Genomic DNA, 16,753 nt, shown 5'->3' on the forward strand with positions numbered 1-16,753 from the left:
GGCTCCGCGGGAGGTGGCCCCCTTCTGAGTGGAGTCTGCGCTGGGCTGGTTCAGGCCTGCACGCTGGGTGCAGCCGGGGGCACGGCAGGTCACGCGGGGCAGGGCATAGGACACCCAGGTCCCCCAGAACTTCAGACACCCGCAGCTCCTCTTCCGGAGGAGGAGGGCCCGTGGTCCGCGGGATCGCCCGCGCTTGCTCCGCCTTGCCCGAAGTGACCCAAACCCGTGACCTTTGTGCAGAGGATGTTCCACACACTCGACAGGACGCAGGTGCGGGACGGGCGCGCAGGTCTGCAGCCCGCAAGGGAGAGAGGCCGTGACGGCAAGAGGGCAGGGACCGCAGGGACCGTGCCCACGTGGGCGAGGCCGGGAGAGCGGGAGCCGGGCCTCCGGGGACGAGCGGAGCTCAGGGTGCCCCCCCCCCCCGGGCGGCGGCGGCGGCGGCGGCGGCGGCGGCGGCGGCGGGCAGGTGTGTCTCCGCGGCCGCGGGACGCCAAGGGGAGGCGCCTGCGATGTTTGTTTTTGCCTAGCAACCCCCCGGCGCCTCTGCGCCTCGCGTCCCGGCCCGGCCGGCGGCCCCTCGGTGCCCCCTCGGTGCCAGGGAACCCGGAGGGCGTGTGCGCCCGCGGTGCAGGGGGAGGCAGCCCGTCGCCCGCGCTCCGGGCTTGGCTCGCCGAGGTGACCCTCGCACCGCCAAGTTAATTTCCCAGATCAGCTGCGGCCCGGGGGGATGCTTAAGCCCCTGGGACCAGAGGCGGGCTGGGGGCGCGTATTGTGTGCGAGCAGCCCCCGGGCCCAGCGAGCCGGGCGTGCCTGTGTGTAGGGGGCACCCGCGGAAGGGGAGGGGGCTCTGCGGCGGTGTGGGCGGAGGAGGAGGGGGGGCGCTGCAGGGGCTGCGGGCCGGGGAGCCGGGCAGCCGCGCGGAGGGCCGCCGGGGGAGGCGGAGGCCGAGCGGAGCCTGCAGACTTTTCCGGGGACTGGAGGGGCGGCCGTGCAGATGACTGGGTGGGGCAGGGACTCCGGAGGGCGGCCGGGTGGGGGCGGGGTGTGCGTGAGCGCGTGCGGCCGGGCTGGGCGGGGGTGGGGGTGGGTGGGTGGGTCCGGGGGCGGGGCCTGCGGCGGAGGGGGCGGGGCCTGCAGCGACAGCGGGGCGGGGGCGGGGCCTGCGGCGGCGGAGGGGGCGGAGCCGGCGGGGCCTGCAGCGGGGGCGGGGGCGGGGCCTGCAGCGGAGGGGGCGGGGCCTGCGGCGGCCGCGGGACGGGGCGGGGGCGGGGCGGGGCGGGGGCGGGGCGGGGCGGGGCGGGGCGGGGGCGGGGCCGTCCTCCCGGGCCGGGCGGCGCGCGGGCGCCAGTGCGAGTGTGCGCGGGGGCGCGCGCGCGGGCCCGGGGGAGGCTCCCGAGCGAGTCGGTGCAGGCGGCGCAGCCCGCTCCCCCGCGCCCCATGTGAGGGACTCGGGGAGGCCCGCGGCGCGCAGGGGAGGGCGAGGCATGTGCACGGGCCGGGGGGTGCTGCGGCCGCCCGAGGAAGAGGACGGCGGCGGCGGCGGCGGCGGCGGCGAGGAGGAGAGCGGGGCGCTCGCGGCGGCGGGCCCGGGCGGCGGGGATGCGGCGGGCTGCGCGGGGCCGGCTGTAGCGGACGCGAGGCGGCGAGGAGGCGCCGGAGAGCCGCGGAGGGGCGGCCGGGAGGAGCAGCGGCAGGACGGGCGGCGGCGGCGGCGGCGGCCCTGAAATGCATTTTCTGCTCCAGCGGCCATGTTAACCAGGAAACCTTCGGCCGCCGCTCCCGCCGCCTACCCGACCGGTAAGCAGGGCCGGGCCGCCCCCCGCCCCCCGCCCCGCGGCCCCCGCGGCCCCCGCGCGCCCGGGTCCTGCCCTCGTGGCGGGGCGCCCGCGGGACCTCGAGCGAAGTGCGCGCGGCGGCGGGCCCGGGAGGACGGCGCGCCCTCGCCGCGGCCCGGCTCATTGTTGCGCGCGGGCCCGGGGCGCCTCCGAGGGGGCCCTGCACCCCCGCGCCCCCTGCCCCCCCCGCGCCCCCTGCCCCCCCGCGCCCCCGCGCCCCCGCGCCCCCGCGCCCCCGCCGGCGGTGCGAGCCCCTTCCCCGCCCGCCCGGCAGCGCCGCGGGTCGCGAACTCCCGCGCCGGCGCCCGCCCGAACTTTGCAGCTGCCCGCACCCCGCCCGGGGCCCGGCGCCCCCGTCCTCCCGCTTGGCCCGCCGCACCGTCCGGCCCCCTCCCGGGGGAGAGCGGGGTTCGCCGCCCGAGGGGTGGGGCGGGGCGTCGGGGTCCGGTGGCTCTCCCTCCCTGACCCTCTTTTGTCTCCTCCCGCGCGTGGCTCCCAGGCCGAGGAGGGGACAGCGCCGTGCGACAGCTGCAGGCCTCCCCGGGGCTCGGTGCGGGGGCCCCCCGGAGCGGAGTGGGGACCGGCCCGCCCTCCCCGATCGCCCTGCCGCCTCTCCGGGCCGGCAACGCTGCGGCCGCGGCGCACACGGTGAGACCCAGCCCCCGGGAGGCCGGGGGGGCGGGGAGGGGCGGGGAGGGCCGCGGGCCCAGGCTCGGGGCAGTGCGGCTCTGACGCCGGGACGCGAGGGTCCCCACGCCCCTGGCTCCTGGCCCCTCGGACGCCACCCCGTGCACCCCGGGCGAGCGCAGGGCTGCGGCCACAAAGGGAGATTCGTGGCCTGGGCCCCTCGCTTCCCCTCCGGAGCCCGCCCACCCCGGCTCCTCTTCCTCGGAACTTCCTCCGCGCTGCTTTCCTTCTTTTCCCCCTCCTCGCTTCCCAGAGCTCCTTTCCCTGACCGGATAAACATCCCCCAGCCGCCACCCCCCCCCCCCCCACGTTGGGTAGTGGGTATTTATAGAACAGATATGTGTTAGGGGACAGTCAGGCCGACCTGCCCGGAAAATCGATCCCCCAAAGAGCCTCCCAGGCCCGGCCCCAGCCAGCAGGGAGCACCGCCAATTGTCCCCCGCGTGTGGAAGCATGTTTTATGAGTGCTACAGGTTTGAGCACAGCAGAAATTGTAATTAACGTGAACAGAAATAAGAGCCACAGCAGCAGTCAAAACAACCAGCCACCCCTGTAGGATTCTCCCGCTTGGATATCATTCAAAAGGAAAGAGCCGCCTTTGCTTTGGAAGCGAGAAGGGAAGGGCACCTACCTGGCAGGTGCTGCGGTCCCCGGGTGGGTGGAGAGCCCACCACCCACCACCCACCGTGGGACCTGTGGCTGCGGATTGGCCGGCTGGATTTGACCTCGGCATGTACCTCTTCTCAGCTCGCAGAGATCGCCCTTGGAAGGTGACTGCCCCTTAGAGGAGGTGCGCACTTGGGGAGCAGGCCGTGCTTCCCCAGGTCCTACTTGCAACTGGATCCTCCAGAAGAACGGCCTAAGGTGGTTCTGTGTAAGGGATGCTTGGTGGGAATATGGCTTTGCCTAGTGCAAGTTGAATTCTTGTAGAAAAGGCCATTTCTGCTCTACAGAGAAGCATCTCTGAGGGTCAGGGGGTACGTGGAAACTTCTTTATTAGACAGTTTGTGAGAGGATGCCCCAGTGCAGTATCCCCCCTTAGACCTGGACCCATGTGCACAAGTTGTGTAGGAAAACATTTTGTTGTTAGTCATTCTCTCTCCCTTCCTCTCTTCTCTCCCCCCCCCCCCGCTCCCCCCTCCCCCACGTGACCAGGGGCTAAGAATTCACTACACAGAAGTTAACTGATCTGTGTTACATGTTGATGGTGGAAGAGAATCTGTCGGTGGGCTGGTGGATTCCATATGTTAGGGCTGAATATTCCTGTTACAGTGACGTTTTAGTTGAGGAATTGCCATTGGTTTTTAGGAGTTTCTGGTTTGGTTTGGAATCATCTGACAATTTGGAAACGTAGCATCCGCTTCCACACCCCCACCCCCATCCCCGTGTGTGGATGTAATCACGTGACTTGGTGTGACCTGGGAAAGAAGTACTTGGTTTGCACCTGGATTCCAAAAGTGGGCTTTACTAGATCAGAGCCTTTCCCGTAGAAATATGTGATGAAATTAGAGAAAACAGAAGGTATGCACTGGAGCAACAGCTTGAGGTGGCCCAGAAATGAACAGATGTGAGGGGCCTTCTCAGGACTCCCAGGAATGGATGCTTGTATTTCGCTGCAGTATCGGACTGGTTTACCTGTCTTGAGCTTAGAGTTAAAATTCCAGTATGCTATTGGTCATCGGAGTTGGTTTTGAAAGTGTGAGGTTCGTTTTCTATTGTGGTTTAGCTTTGATTTGTACGACATTGCAGATTTCCTAGAACAGGAAAGTTTAAAAAGACCACAGTGTTTATCTGGTTCTACTCCTTCATTTTACAGATGAGGTAGCAGTCGGACAGGTTAACTGGTTTGGTCAAGACTCCCCAGCCACTTCGTATCAAGGCTGGAGTGAAAGCCCAGGCCCTCCTGAGCCTACCTTCAACATCTTGCTTGACACCGCTAAGCCTAGGAAGTTGTGTTCGTTTTGTTATAAATGCAGGAACCTTTGCAGATCCGTACGTCCATATGTCTTTCAGGTGCTTTATGGGGTGTTTTTTTTTTTTTTTTTAATTCCACAGCAGTTATATCTGGGAAGAACAGTTTTAAAATGGTCGGGAGGGATGGGTATTGAGGATAAGAAAAGGGATCTTATCACAGAAGCTTGCCCATATTTTCCCTGGTCATGATATAGTAGGTGGGTAAATATGTGCTTATAAAGATTATGAACTTTGGAATTTATTTCATCCATTGCCCTTTTGTTCCCTGTCTCCATGGATATATTATTGTATACTTAGTCATTTTGTTTATTTCTATTTGTCCTAAGAGTGTACCCAGTAACCGTCTTGATTCCTGTAGTTTTTTTCTTTTGATATTGTGAGATAATGATATACGTTTTTTTAAGTTCCCAAGTGTTAGTATTATCTCACTTTCATAACTGTTCTGATGACTAAAGCAGTCTCCGGTTACCATTTTACCTTTATAAAATAATTGGGATTAAGAAAGAATGAGTTTTCTCATTTTTAAAATAGTAATATTTTGAAGAAAAAGTAGATATTTGACTGAGGGTCACACAGACTGTTTGAGGAGCAGCTAAAATCCAGCCTTTTGACAGTCAGGTCTGTTCCCATAACACTATACTGCATTTCTAAGATGACTTCAGGGAAGTTTTTAAATGCTCCAAAATGTTAGCACAGTATGAAGTATCTGCTATATTCCACTTTCTTATTGGAAGAGATTTAAACTACCCAACTGGTTAGACCACTGTCCTTCTATAATTTTTAATACTAAACGATTTCATGGTCAGAGAAGGCTTTTGTAGGCCTGTTTGAACCCATAGATTGTACATTTCTAACAATTGCCTTCGTTCTGTGTATATTTTTAAATGTGACAGCCATGCTAGGTAGGCAGTGGCAAATAGGAATAAGCCAGGTTGTCAGACTCCAAGAGGTTTTTAATATCTTTACCGTTACGTAGGCCTGGCAAATGTGTTCTGGAAATAGGGTGGCTCTTCTAGAGCTGCCCCCTCCCTTTTATTTTTTTTTTTTAATCATCAGTTAATTGTGCTTCAGAATTTCGTTGTGATTTTAGGAGTCTGCAGTGCTTGAGATCAAAGGCCTTCCTTACTAAAGCCTCTCAACTGAATCCCCTTAACATCTGGAGAGTTTTTAAGATGCCATCCATGGCTTTCGGGGGTTTAGTTGATGCCTCTGCCCCCGGTACTTTTTTACTGGCTCTCATTTGCCTTTAAAGTCTCTGCTGATGCACTGCAAGCCTACCATCTTGTGACCTGGATCACTGGGGACGATTCCCAGTTCCCTGGGCATTAAGTTCGTGTTTCCTTGTGAAGGTGCAAAGGTAGTTCCCAAGCAGAACTCAGAGAGGTATCAGTTAGCAAGGATTTATTGACACCTGTTCTTCCGTTCCGCAGATAGTTACTGAGTGCTTACTGCATGTTTGGGTTTGTGTTAATAGGGACTTACAAAGATTAACAGGTGACCCCGCCCTGGTATTGCTCACAGCCAGGTGGGTACCTCAGGTATTACAGCACTTAAGGGAAGATGAAGTAGATGTTAACAGTCGGTCGGTGGGCTACAAGCACAAGGGAGGAAAGGGGCCTTTCCTGTGTTTCATGGAAGAGATGAGAGTTGAACTGGACATGGAAGGCTGAGAAGGAGTTTACTGTGTAGACATGGTTAGGGAGGAGATTCCCAGCAGCTTTTGGAAAGGATAATAATAGCTCTTCTTTACTAAGCACTTTATACATTTTGCCTTACTTAACCCAAATAGTCCTCATGAGAAACTCTGTTGCCTTCTTTTGACAGCCAAGCATACTGAGGTTCAGAGAGATTAAGTAAATTGCCCAAGGTCACACATTTAGTAAGTGATAGAGCTGAGATTCATTACCTGTGTGTCTAAGGAAAATGCCTCGACTTGTAACGGTTACTTAAAAAGGAGAGGTGCGTAAAGGAGCATGGTGTTGCCGCATTTTGGGGAACCCAGCTTTGTAACTCTCAGAGAGAATTGTAGCAGTGGTAGATGACATTGTAAGGAAGGCCTCAGGTCTTTCATGTGCTATACTTTAGGACCTGGTGTCCTGGCCTGTAAATTCTTCTACTGTCTATGGAAACGGGGTATAGCTGTAGGCCTTGAGCGGAAGTGAGGTCACCATCAGACTGACACTTCTCGATGACCATTCTAGAAGTACTTTGGAGAGAAGAGATTTGAGGAATTCTAGCCCGAGAAGGAAATTCTAGCCCAACAGGAGTGGGCTGTGAGGCCCGGTCAGTGGAGCGGGAGTAGGATGGAGAGAGAGGACAGGGCCTAGCGGGGACTAAGGAGGTGAGGGAGACGTTGAGAAGGATTTCCAGATGTAAATCTTGAGTGATGACGTGGAGGTGAAGCCTCTTGTTTCTCAGAAATTGAGGGTATGGGAGGAGGAAATGGTTGTGGTAGGAAGATCAGGAGTTCAGTTTGAATTGCTTGTGGGAAAGGCCACGGGTCTATAGTTGGTCACGAGAGTCCCCGACTCAGCCTAGGTGGGGCGGGCCCCAGCTGTAGGTGGCAGATGCAGCAGATACCAGCCCTTGGGTGGTTGCTGAAGCCCCGGCTGTGGTCAGGATCGGCCGGGGAGAATTACGGGAGGCGAGAAGCCAGGAGAGTTGAGGATTGAACCCTGGGGAACCCCTGAAGCCACCCAAGGGTAGGTTAGTTCACCTACTAATATTTGAGACCTTGAGACGGCTGAGAAGACCCAGCGGAGGTGGTTGGAGAGACGGGAGGTGATCCAGTTAGTTGTTGAACTCTCTTCGGTGTTGGTCGATAAACTTGTGTGTTATATTTTAAATCGTGCACAACATGAAGATTGCCGTTGCTGAAACTGGAGTGAATTTTGGATGCTCAGAAAGTTTTGCTTTGCTGTCTTTTTAGGAGTTGCTAAAGCCCCGAGGTTAATCTTGTCCCTAGTGAAGCCTCCTGCTTTTTGTACTGTGCATACTGGTAATGTAGGTTTTTCTTCTGAATCACTTCCACCCCGAAGAGAATGGTTCTCTACGTGAGCTATATTTCGAATTTCAGGTCCTTGTATTTCCTGGTGCTTGAAAGACCACAGTGGGGAGGGCGGGGTGCAGAGAGCGGGCTTGGGAACAAAAGCAGTGGACAAGCCTGTACTACTTTTATATATATACTCATGGACTTCCTGATTCCATTTTTATAGATTGTTCTGCTTTTGCCTTCGAATGGGGATAAAATAACCTGTCCAGCTGCCCTGACACAAGTTCACTTAGCATCATTATCATCTGTGACTTTAATAAAAGGGTTTGACTAGAAGTCTGAGAAGTAAAATCCCTCTATCTGTGAAATCACACTTCAGACAAGCCCAGGGACTGTACTGTCTTCTGCTTTGTTTTAGAAGCAAGCAGAGAGAAAACTCACTCCTCAAATAATCACTGTGCGGGCGGCGTGTCAGTTAAAGAAAATTCAAAGGTCTTGGTCTGCTACTGAGAAATTTCATTTTGGAATCGAGGTGATTCCACACCACTTCCCAAGTTGCTGAATTAACACATACAAACTGCTTCTACTCCTTGGGTAGGACATAGAGCCCCGAAGGTAGGCTTCAGAAAGGGAGAAGAGAAAAAATAGTGACGGCCAAAGAGTTCAGCTAATCGGTTGTAAGCTTCTCAAGGGCAGGGATGCTACCACTTGCGTGGCTAGACCTTAGCTGATACTGGTTGAGCGGATAAGATGGGCTGGAGGTGAGGAATTGATCGTTAAGGTTTTATATAAAAATCACCCAGCAGGATGCATTAAGTCTTGTGGGGTGGTTGTCTGAGGCTGGTGAGGATTCCGAACTGAGAGGGGATCCTGGCTGCCAGTGCTCGCCCCTCCCTCACATCTTTGCAATAATAATACTTGAAAGAAATCCCCAGCAGATTCTCAGTGGAAGGCCGGGGGCCCCTTGGCTTGCACCATCAGTTTTGTTTAGACAGGAATGTTCAGGGATGGCATGTGTGCCTGAAATAGAAGTCGCTACTTTGTGTTCCTTGTTGGAAAGCCGGGTATCCCAGCAGCCCACAGAAATACATTGTGGAGAGAGCTGAGCCATTGACCAAAGGAAGGCCCCAAACTGTGTGGTGGTTGGTTTGTTGCGCCGAATGGCCTTAAATGGTCATCACAGTCAATGAAGCCCAGACATTTTTAAAAATAGATTAGGGATTTACAGGATGCTACAGTGCGTATCTACATGGGAATCTTTCAAGCCTGAAAGTGCATACTTTTTTTTTTTTTTTTTTTTTTTTGCCAGCGGTTCATACATTCTCTCCTAGGTGTGGTCAGTTTTCCAAGGAGTAGAGGAGGCCGAGGAGAATGAAGATGCTAGTGTTTCCACACAGAGCTAGCTAGACGTTGGAGGAAGGGTAGTGAACAAGACAGATGTGGTCCCTGCCCTCGGGGTAACGAAGAAGCTACTAACTGCGGTGAGAAGGAGGTTGTATTCCGGAGGAGGGGGAGCCAGCACACGGACTACCTGTTCATGCTCTCTGCATCCTGTTTCACTGGGTGCTGTGTGGGTTGAGTGGAACACCTGTGCTGTGCCAGGCCCTGTGCTGAATCTTAGGTAGAGGCTAGCGAACAAGGCACAGAGACGCTCTCCGCCTCCGTAGGGAACTGCTCGGAAGATCCTGGATATGTACAGCAAACTGCTTGTCTGTTAGGTGTAAGCGCTCGTGGGGTCTTTTTTTTCTGGATCCCAAGTTTCGTAGCCTTACCAAGTCGTGTAATCTTTTTCCTTTATCAGAGGTTGTCGGCGTCCTGTCCACTCTCCCCATCAGGGTGTTCGTGAGGTCCCTCCTGGGTGTACAGCTCTTTCCATTTAGAGCAACTGACTCTGACTGGAGATTCAAACAAACCGGATTTCGTAAAGGTGGGGCGGGGGCCGACCCATAAAATAGCCCATGTGAACAGACACACCTCTTCCATCCTATTCACGTTTGCTTTCTGAATTCCAGCTTGGCGGCAGTAAGCACACAATGAATGATCACTTACACGTCGGCAGCCACAGCCACGGACAGATCCAGGTTCAGCAGCTGTTTGAGGATAATAGTAACAAGCGGACAGTGCTCACGACACAACCAAATGGGCTTACAACAGTGGGTAAAGCGGGATTGCCGGTGGTGCCCGAGCGGCAGCTGGAGAGCATCCACAGACGGCAGGGGAGCTCCACGTCTCTGAAGTCTATGGAAGGCATGGGGAAGGTGAAAGCCACCCCCATGACACCCGAACAAGCAATGAAGCAATACATGCAAAAACTAACCACCTTTGAACACCACGAGATTTTCAGCTACCCTGAAATATATTTCTTGGGTCCAAATGCAAAGAAGCGCCAGGGCATGACAGGTGGGCCCAACAACGGGGGCTACGACGATGACCAGGGATCCTACGTGCAGGTGCCCCACGATCACGTGGCTTACAGGTACGAGGTCCTCAAGGTCATTGGGAAGGGCAGCTTTGGGCAGGTGGTCAAGGCCTACGACCACAAAGTCCACCAGCACGTGGCCCTGAAGATGGTGCGGAATGAGAAGCGGTTCCACCGGCAGGCAGCGGAGGAGATCCGGATCCTGGAGCACCTGCGGAAGCAGGACAAGGACAACACCATGAACGTCATCCACATGCTGGAGAACTTCACCTTCCGGAACCACATCTGCATGACGTTCGAGCTGCTGAGCATGAACCTCTACGAGCTCATCAAGAAGAATAAGTTCCAGGGCTTCAGCCTGCCTTTGGTTCGCAAGTTTGCCCACTCCATTCTGCAGTGCTTGGATGCTTTGCACAAGAACAGAATAATTCACTGTGACCTTAAGCCCGAGAACATTTTATTAAAGCAGCAGGGTAGAAGTGGTATTAAAGTGATCGATTTTGGCTCCAGTTGTTACGAGCATCAGCGCGTCTACACGTACATTCAGTCCCGTTTCTACCGGGCTCCGGAAGTGATCCTGGGCGCCAGGTACGGCATGCCCATCGATATGTGGAGCCTGGGTTGCATTTTAGCCGAGCTCCTGACTGGTTACCCGCTCTTGCCTGGGGAAGACGAAGGGGACCAGCTGGCTTGTATGATTGAACTATTGGGCATGCCCTCCCAGAAACTGCTGGATGCATCCAAACGAGCCAAAAATTTTGTGAGCTCCAAGGGTTATCCCCGTTACTGCACTGTCACGACACTCTCAGACGGCTCTGTGGTTCTCAACGGAGGCCGTTCCCGGAGGGGGAAACTGAGGGGCCCACCAGAGAGCCGGGAGTGGGGGAATGCACTGAAGGGGTGTGACGATCCCCTTTTCCTGGACTTCTTAAAACAGTGTTTAGAATGGGATCCTGCGGTTCGCATGACCCCTGGCCAGGCTTTACGGCATCCCTGGCTGCGGAGGCGGCTGCCAAAGCCTCCGACAGGGGAGAAGACGTCCGTGAAAAGGATAACCGAGAGCACTGGTGCTATCACATCCATTTCCAAGTTACCTCCACCTTCCAGCTCAGCTTCCAAACTGAGGACTAATTTGGCACAGATGACAGATGCCAATGGGAATATTCAGCAGAGGACAGTGTTGCCAAAACTTGTCAGCTGAGCTGAGTCCCCTGATGCTGGTAATCTGAAAGATACGACGTTGCTGAGCCTTACTGGGTTGAAAAGGAGTAGCTCAGACCTGTTTTTATTTGCTCAATAACTCAACTCATTTGTATCTTTTCAGCACTTATTTTAATGTAAGAAAGTTGTTCATTTTGTTTTTATAAAATACATGGGGACAATGCTTTAAGTTTTTATACTTCCTGAAACTGTTTTTGTGTTCTAAAAGTATGATGAGCCTTACTGTATCTAGTGTGGCAGAGTAATAAACATCAGTGGCAGGCCATTGATTACTTCATGACTGCTGCGCATTTACAGATTGGTGTCAAAGACATTCACTGTTTTTATGGTTCATATTATATTCCCCCCCCTCCCCCGAGGTGATTGCTCCCGAAGGTCCCCTCCCCCCCCAGCCCCACCGATGCTCCAGGTTCACACACAGGAGTAGCATGTCCTGCCTCCGTTTCCCCTAAGTTACGTGGGTGGTAGTGAGGGCGGGAGGAGAACAGTCAGGACAACACTGACGCTCTAAAGAGAACTGCACGGTAGAGACTTTTTTTCCCTAAACCAGTGGTCAAACAGACACGACATCCCCAAGTTCAAATGCCCACTTAGCACTCTGACTTTCTAAAAGCTGGCCAAGCACACCTGGGTGGATAAATGGAAACGTGTGTGTTCCTTCACATTCTCTAATACGATCAGCAAGCTGTTTTGTAAAGAAGCCTCAGATCACGGACTTGGTTTTGCACCTAAATATAGAAATGTATTCCATGAACTGTTTCTCCTCTTTGCTTTTCTCCTCTCTGTTCCTCTTTTACCACACATCTGTTGCTTGCATTTAGGTGTTTTTTTTTCCCCCTTCAAATATATATCCCAGACTGTTAATACAGAAGAGAGACATTTCAGCTGTGATTTTTGACCATTGTTTCATATCCCAGTTTAAAAAAGAACAGCAGCCTGGCTACTTAAGGTGGGGATTTCCACAGTTCCAAAGGTCTAGCAAATTAAAGTGAGTTCACACTTTGCAGGTGTCACTGTAAGGTTCTCTTAGCCTGGGAAAGCATCAACTCTTTCTTTAAAAAGAAAGAAGGCTGAAAATCCTCTTGCTGAACAGAAGTCATTGTGACTGTTCAAGGAGACCCGTTTTAACAACCAATGTAAAGGAGGAAAAGTTCAATCTCAAGTTAAATGGTTTGACTTTCTTGCATCATTAGAAAAATCACAAATTGCATTCCTCTGTTTTACTTTCTTTTGGATTGCACTGATTGTTTTTTGTGGGAATGACACTTTACCTGGGAAAGTAACTGAGAGTTAGGCAAAAGAATATTTTCGTCTCTGAATAATAATTATTTTCAAAGTGAAAAATTCAGTATTTTATCACTAATGTATGAGCAGTGATATTTATCAATTTCAAGGCACGTGGAAGAAATTTTTTTGGTATGTGCAATTTAATATAGAAAGATTTTGCCTGTTTGGATAATAGGTTTTGGGTAGTATAAATTAGGATAAATACTCTTTTATATGCACAGATACTATTGTATTGCCTGTAAATTGATTTACAAGTACTTAAAGCATGGTCCCCAACGAGGCCAAGAAAGTTTCCGGTTAAGTTCTTTTAACATTAGTCCTACAGTTTCTCTTACTTTAAAGAAGAAAAGAAAAAAAAAGTAGTTTTTGGAACAAAACACTTATCTTGAGGCTTTGTCAGTTGGTGGAGAAAAATGCTCAGGAACTATTACAGATATTTGCCAAAAAACAGTAATAAGATTAGCTTATTAGTAAGATAGTGATGTTGATATTTGCTTTACTATTTAAGGGTGTCACTGATAAATTAATTTGTACTTCTGTATTTAGAAATTATAGCTTCTTTCCCCTAGTCAAATTCTTTAGCATATCGTACACATTTCTGTGTAATCTGTGGAAGTGCAATAATATGTTAGTAACTTGCTTTTTAAAACGATGCTCATGTGACGATACCCCAATCAGTGGCTTATAGAATTTAAAGATTGTGTATTTATTATTAAAATTGTGACTTGAAGGCATAAGAAGTAGAAGACTCAGTATGGTGGCTTTGTAAAACCGTAAGCCTCTGAATGATGGTTAGCTTCTTTAGGTCATTAAAATAAACCCATAAAGGCTGTTTTTCCCTTGCGATGCTCCTCTTCCATATCCATCCTCCTTTTCACATTTAGGTTTATATGAACCTGAGCCTGCCATTAATAGAAACTTCCCTTTAAAATACATGTGAAAATTTATAAGTGGACTAATACTGCTTGTCTTTCCCCCACCACATAAAACTGGTTCTTAAGATGCCAATAGTGCATTTGTGACTATATTCACAAATGTAACCGGAAACTTTTAAGCCAAACTATGATGTGCAGCGCTATGCACCCCCACCCCCGAAATAAAGTGAAATTTACTTCATTCACAAGAGCCACCATGTTCAGTGTTTAGTGATAGGGCTGCTTTAAAAAAAAAAAAAATCCAGCTTAATTATAATGTCCAAAAAAAAAAAAAGTTGCATCTCTGTGATCTTAAATAAATGAAGGGCTCTAATAGGCTACTAGGAGTTGGCTTGGAAACAGTCCTTGGTCTCACAGGTTACCATTGTCTAGGGATGTCTGAGCTGTTTTCAGATTTCAGAATAGCACAGTGTCTTGTCTTTGGTTGCAGTCTCATCTGGCTCCGTTTCTTGCACCTCCACAGTGCACATGACCACTTGAGTGCGTTGCTCCAGCAGTGGAACAGCACCGTGCTGCAGGACAGTGCAGATCGACAGGAGAGGAGAAATTGTGCCCTCAGTGTTAATTAACAATGTGCCTTTTGTTCTGAATGCCATGTTGTAGGGCATGCATTTTTTGGCCTCTTTAACTCTTTGAATACCAGGCAGTAAGGATGGAACCCACCTCTGCAAAGATACATCTGTCTTAAATATCTAGTGACTTACAGGCCTTAATAGAAACCACAAGGCGTAAATCATCATCAGGCATTGAAAAAGGTAACCACTGGTTAGTTACACCGGAAATTCCTATGTTTAAGGGGTTAAAGACGATCTTTGTTGTATCTTATCATCAGACTGATTTTTTAAATGATATTTTTTGTTATGCTAACACTAGACAAAAATCAACTGTATTTGTAAAAATTTACCTCAAACCATTTAATTTTATAGTGTGATTAATCCCAGGGCATTTGGTATGAACCAAAGTGCATTCCTTTTCTATGTGCCTGGCTCTAGTACGGATGGCCAGGGATTTTTACAATTTGGGTGCAAGGCACTTAAGCCACTTTTAAACTTAATGGGTGGTTTGGAGTCGTGTTAAAGGACTCCATCGGGAGGTTAGGCAACACTTCAGGCATCAGTAGCATTGGGCCATATTGGAATCTTAAAAGTGTGAATTATTTTAAAAGAGAGCATTCATTTTTGTAATTTTTTTCATCAAGAGTATTTCTGGTAAGCAGAAGACTTTTTAAAAAAAAAACTGATTTGGTTGGTAAAGGTTTTAATATCGCCCAACATAATGCTGTGGTAGCATTAAAAAAAAAAGTATTTGTCAACTCTGTTTCTTAGGGGCTTGTACATCTCTCTGCTATGGACATAGATAAAATTAATTGTAATTATACTCAGCTCAACTGCTACAGTTATGTCTAGGCAGTGGCTTGGGTTTTTATCGAGCAACAACTTAGACACGTGACTGTAATATGCTGCAACTGTGTGTACTGAAAATATGTGAAAATGGTTGAATGTGGACTGTGTATATATGTATGTAAACATTTCTGTGAGATGCTGCTGTCGCCACTTAACATGAAATATGTTCTGGTGGATTTTAATCCTAGTGGCCAGTTCTATGATACTGTATGTATTGTACAGCTGAAGACAGGAGTAAGACTGTTCAGTGAATATTTGTTAACATTTTATTGTCGTGGCCAGAGATAATTTCAGAATAAAAATTTAATGTCCTACCTTACTTTTCTCCCCTTTTCTAACTATAATTTAACTCCTGATCTATTTCCGGTGGTATTCTTGGTCTGGTAGCCTGGAGAGAGTTGTTTAGAAGGCAAACATTGTCAGCTACAATTGACTTTTTTTTTTTTTTTATTAGTTCAGCGTAAATGTGCAGATTCTAAGTAAGAAAGACTAAAGTTTTAGCAGGCAACTCTTGCTTTTCTTAGGATATCCTATTCTTTAACCTGTAATATAGTTCTGTGTTTATTGTCCTTTATATGGACTCTGTGGCTGTGTTCTATATCCTGCTAGAACTTCAAATCTTTTTTTTTTATTTATTTTTTTTAACCTTCGAGGTGACCAGCTGTGGAAGCAGATCCTATAAATTATCCCCCACCAGGCTATCCTTTTCTGTGCCCAAGTTCTGGCAAATTACTCCTTATGTGCTCTCACCGGCTCCCTTATATGCTTCTTATAGCTTATGCCTTTCCAATTCTTGTACTTGGTGGTCTCTATGGTTCATGGCTTTTTTTTTTTGTGGGGGAGGGGCAGTTTAATGTCTCTTTTTCCCATGTCTGGATCAGAAAATAGGGCCTGTAAACTGCAACTAGCTCGTGATGTGTCAAGTTCAGTTACTACCAAGTGAAGACTTTGCTTACAGATGACAGCAAGCAGATGCTCTAGTAATTTGTCAGACATTGCGGGGATATTATGTAGACAAATATTTCCCTCTTGTGGAAAGAACTACCTCACATTTTTATTTACACCCCTCCTGCCACCAACAGCCGAAAAACTTAGTGTGGCTTCCTGCAGCAGAAATGGGATTTGCTGAAACAAGGAATACCCTAGGTGTTCCCAAACCCAGACTTGGTCTTATCATATCCTATGCCATGATCCCCTATTACTGCTTCTCCTGCTAATCTGAGTTTTTACCCAGTGAAAAAATACCCACTGACCAACTAACCAAGAAACCCAATATATTTAGGGAAAAAAAAAAGAAAACAAACTTGAGATGTGCATTACATATAAAATTGAAAGTTGGATGCTGAAGCAGCAATTTAAACTTAAAATAGAATGTCCAGATCTGATGTACTCAGAGAAGATTATAGTTCCCACTCATTCTCTTTTTTCAGATCTTTCCAAATCTCTTTCTTAAATTGATTAATACCATTTGTTTGAATTTCTATAATCGTTTTGGTTTGGGGATCAACACCTATGCAATTAACTATTTCTGGAACTTCAAAGTTGCCTTCAAACTAGCACTCCAGGGTGTTCTTAGTTGGCTTGGTATTGGTGTTTCAGAAAAAGGGGAAATCATTTATTTTCTGTTTTGGAAAGAGCATTAAGAGACATTTGAAGAAAGGGTACTTGTGACTTTGTTTCATTGTAGTCTCTAAGAAGTTTGGATTACATTGTGGTTTTTGTTTTGTTTTAGTCATTAGGCAAATAAACACTTGTCATTAGTGATGCTTACCACCGTCCAGAATGAAAAATGACTGCCACTGTGTTGCACATACATAAGAAAACTCCCATCTTACTGCAAAAGCTTTGGTTTCATTTGGTTTGACTTTGACCTACTGTTTTGCTGTGGTCACATCCTTACTACCTGTGCTACATTTCCTATATGTTGGGGAGGGCATAATTGCCATTCCTTTGCTTCTCAAGGAAGTCTAATGAGCAGACTAATGAATTTATATTAC

General features: G+C 49.8%; 1 protein-coding gene across 7 annotated transcripts; it reads left to right on the forward strand.

The window, feature by feature from the left end:
* The first annotated feature begins 65 nt into the window (after positions 1-65).
* DYRK2 (dual specificity tyrosine phosphorylation regulated kinase 2) lies at positions 66-15,075 on the forward strand. Of its 7 annotated transcripts, none has more exons than XM_072843181.1 (3): positions 1,619-1,800; positions 2,338-2,486; positions 9,504-15,075. In XM_072843181.1, the coding sequence occupies exons 1-3, from the start codon at positions 1,752-1,754 to the stop codon at positions 11,109-11,111; spliced, it is 1,806 nt and encodes a 601-aa protein (XP_072699282.1). In that variant the 5' UTR covers positions 1,619-1,751; the 3' UTR covers positions 11,112-15,075. The 7 variants fall into 7 exon arrangements, with proteins under 7 accessions (XP_072699284.1, XP_072699282.1, XP_072699286.1 ...); XM_072843184.1 differs by lacking the exon at positions 1,619-1,800 and adding an exon at positions 9,293-9,418 and having other exon boundaries at positions 2,392-2,486; XM_072843183.1 differs by lacking the exons at positions 1,619-1,800; positions 2,338-2,486 and adding an exon at positions 66-270.
* The last annotated feature ends 1,678 nt before the right edge of the window (positions 15,076-16,753 follow it).

Source organism: Canis lupus, chromosome 11, assembly GCF_048164855.1.
Source record: "Canis lupus baileyi chromosome 11, mCanLup2.hap1, whole genome shotgun sequence".
Lineage (NCBI taxonomy): Eukaryota > Metazoa > Chordata > Mammalia > Carnivora > Canidae > Canis > Canis lupus.

Excerpts from the sequence above, each read along its gene's own strand:
- DYRK2 (XM_072843181.1), top strand. The coding sequence starts at position 1,752 with ATGTTAACCAGGAAACCTTCGGCCGCCGCTCCCGCCGCCTACCCGACC. Across the intron at positions 1,801-2,337 it reads TCCCGCCGCCTACCCGACCG|GCCGAGGAGGGGACAGCGCC; the intron begins GTAAGCAGGGCC and ends CGTGGCTCCCAG. Across the intron at positions 2,487-9,503 it reads CTGCGGCCGCGGCGCACACG|CTTGGCGGCAGTAAGCACAC; the intron begins GTGAGACCCAGC and ends TCTGAATTCCAG.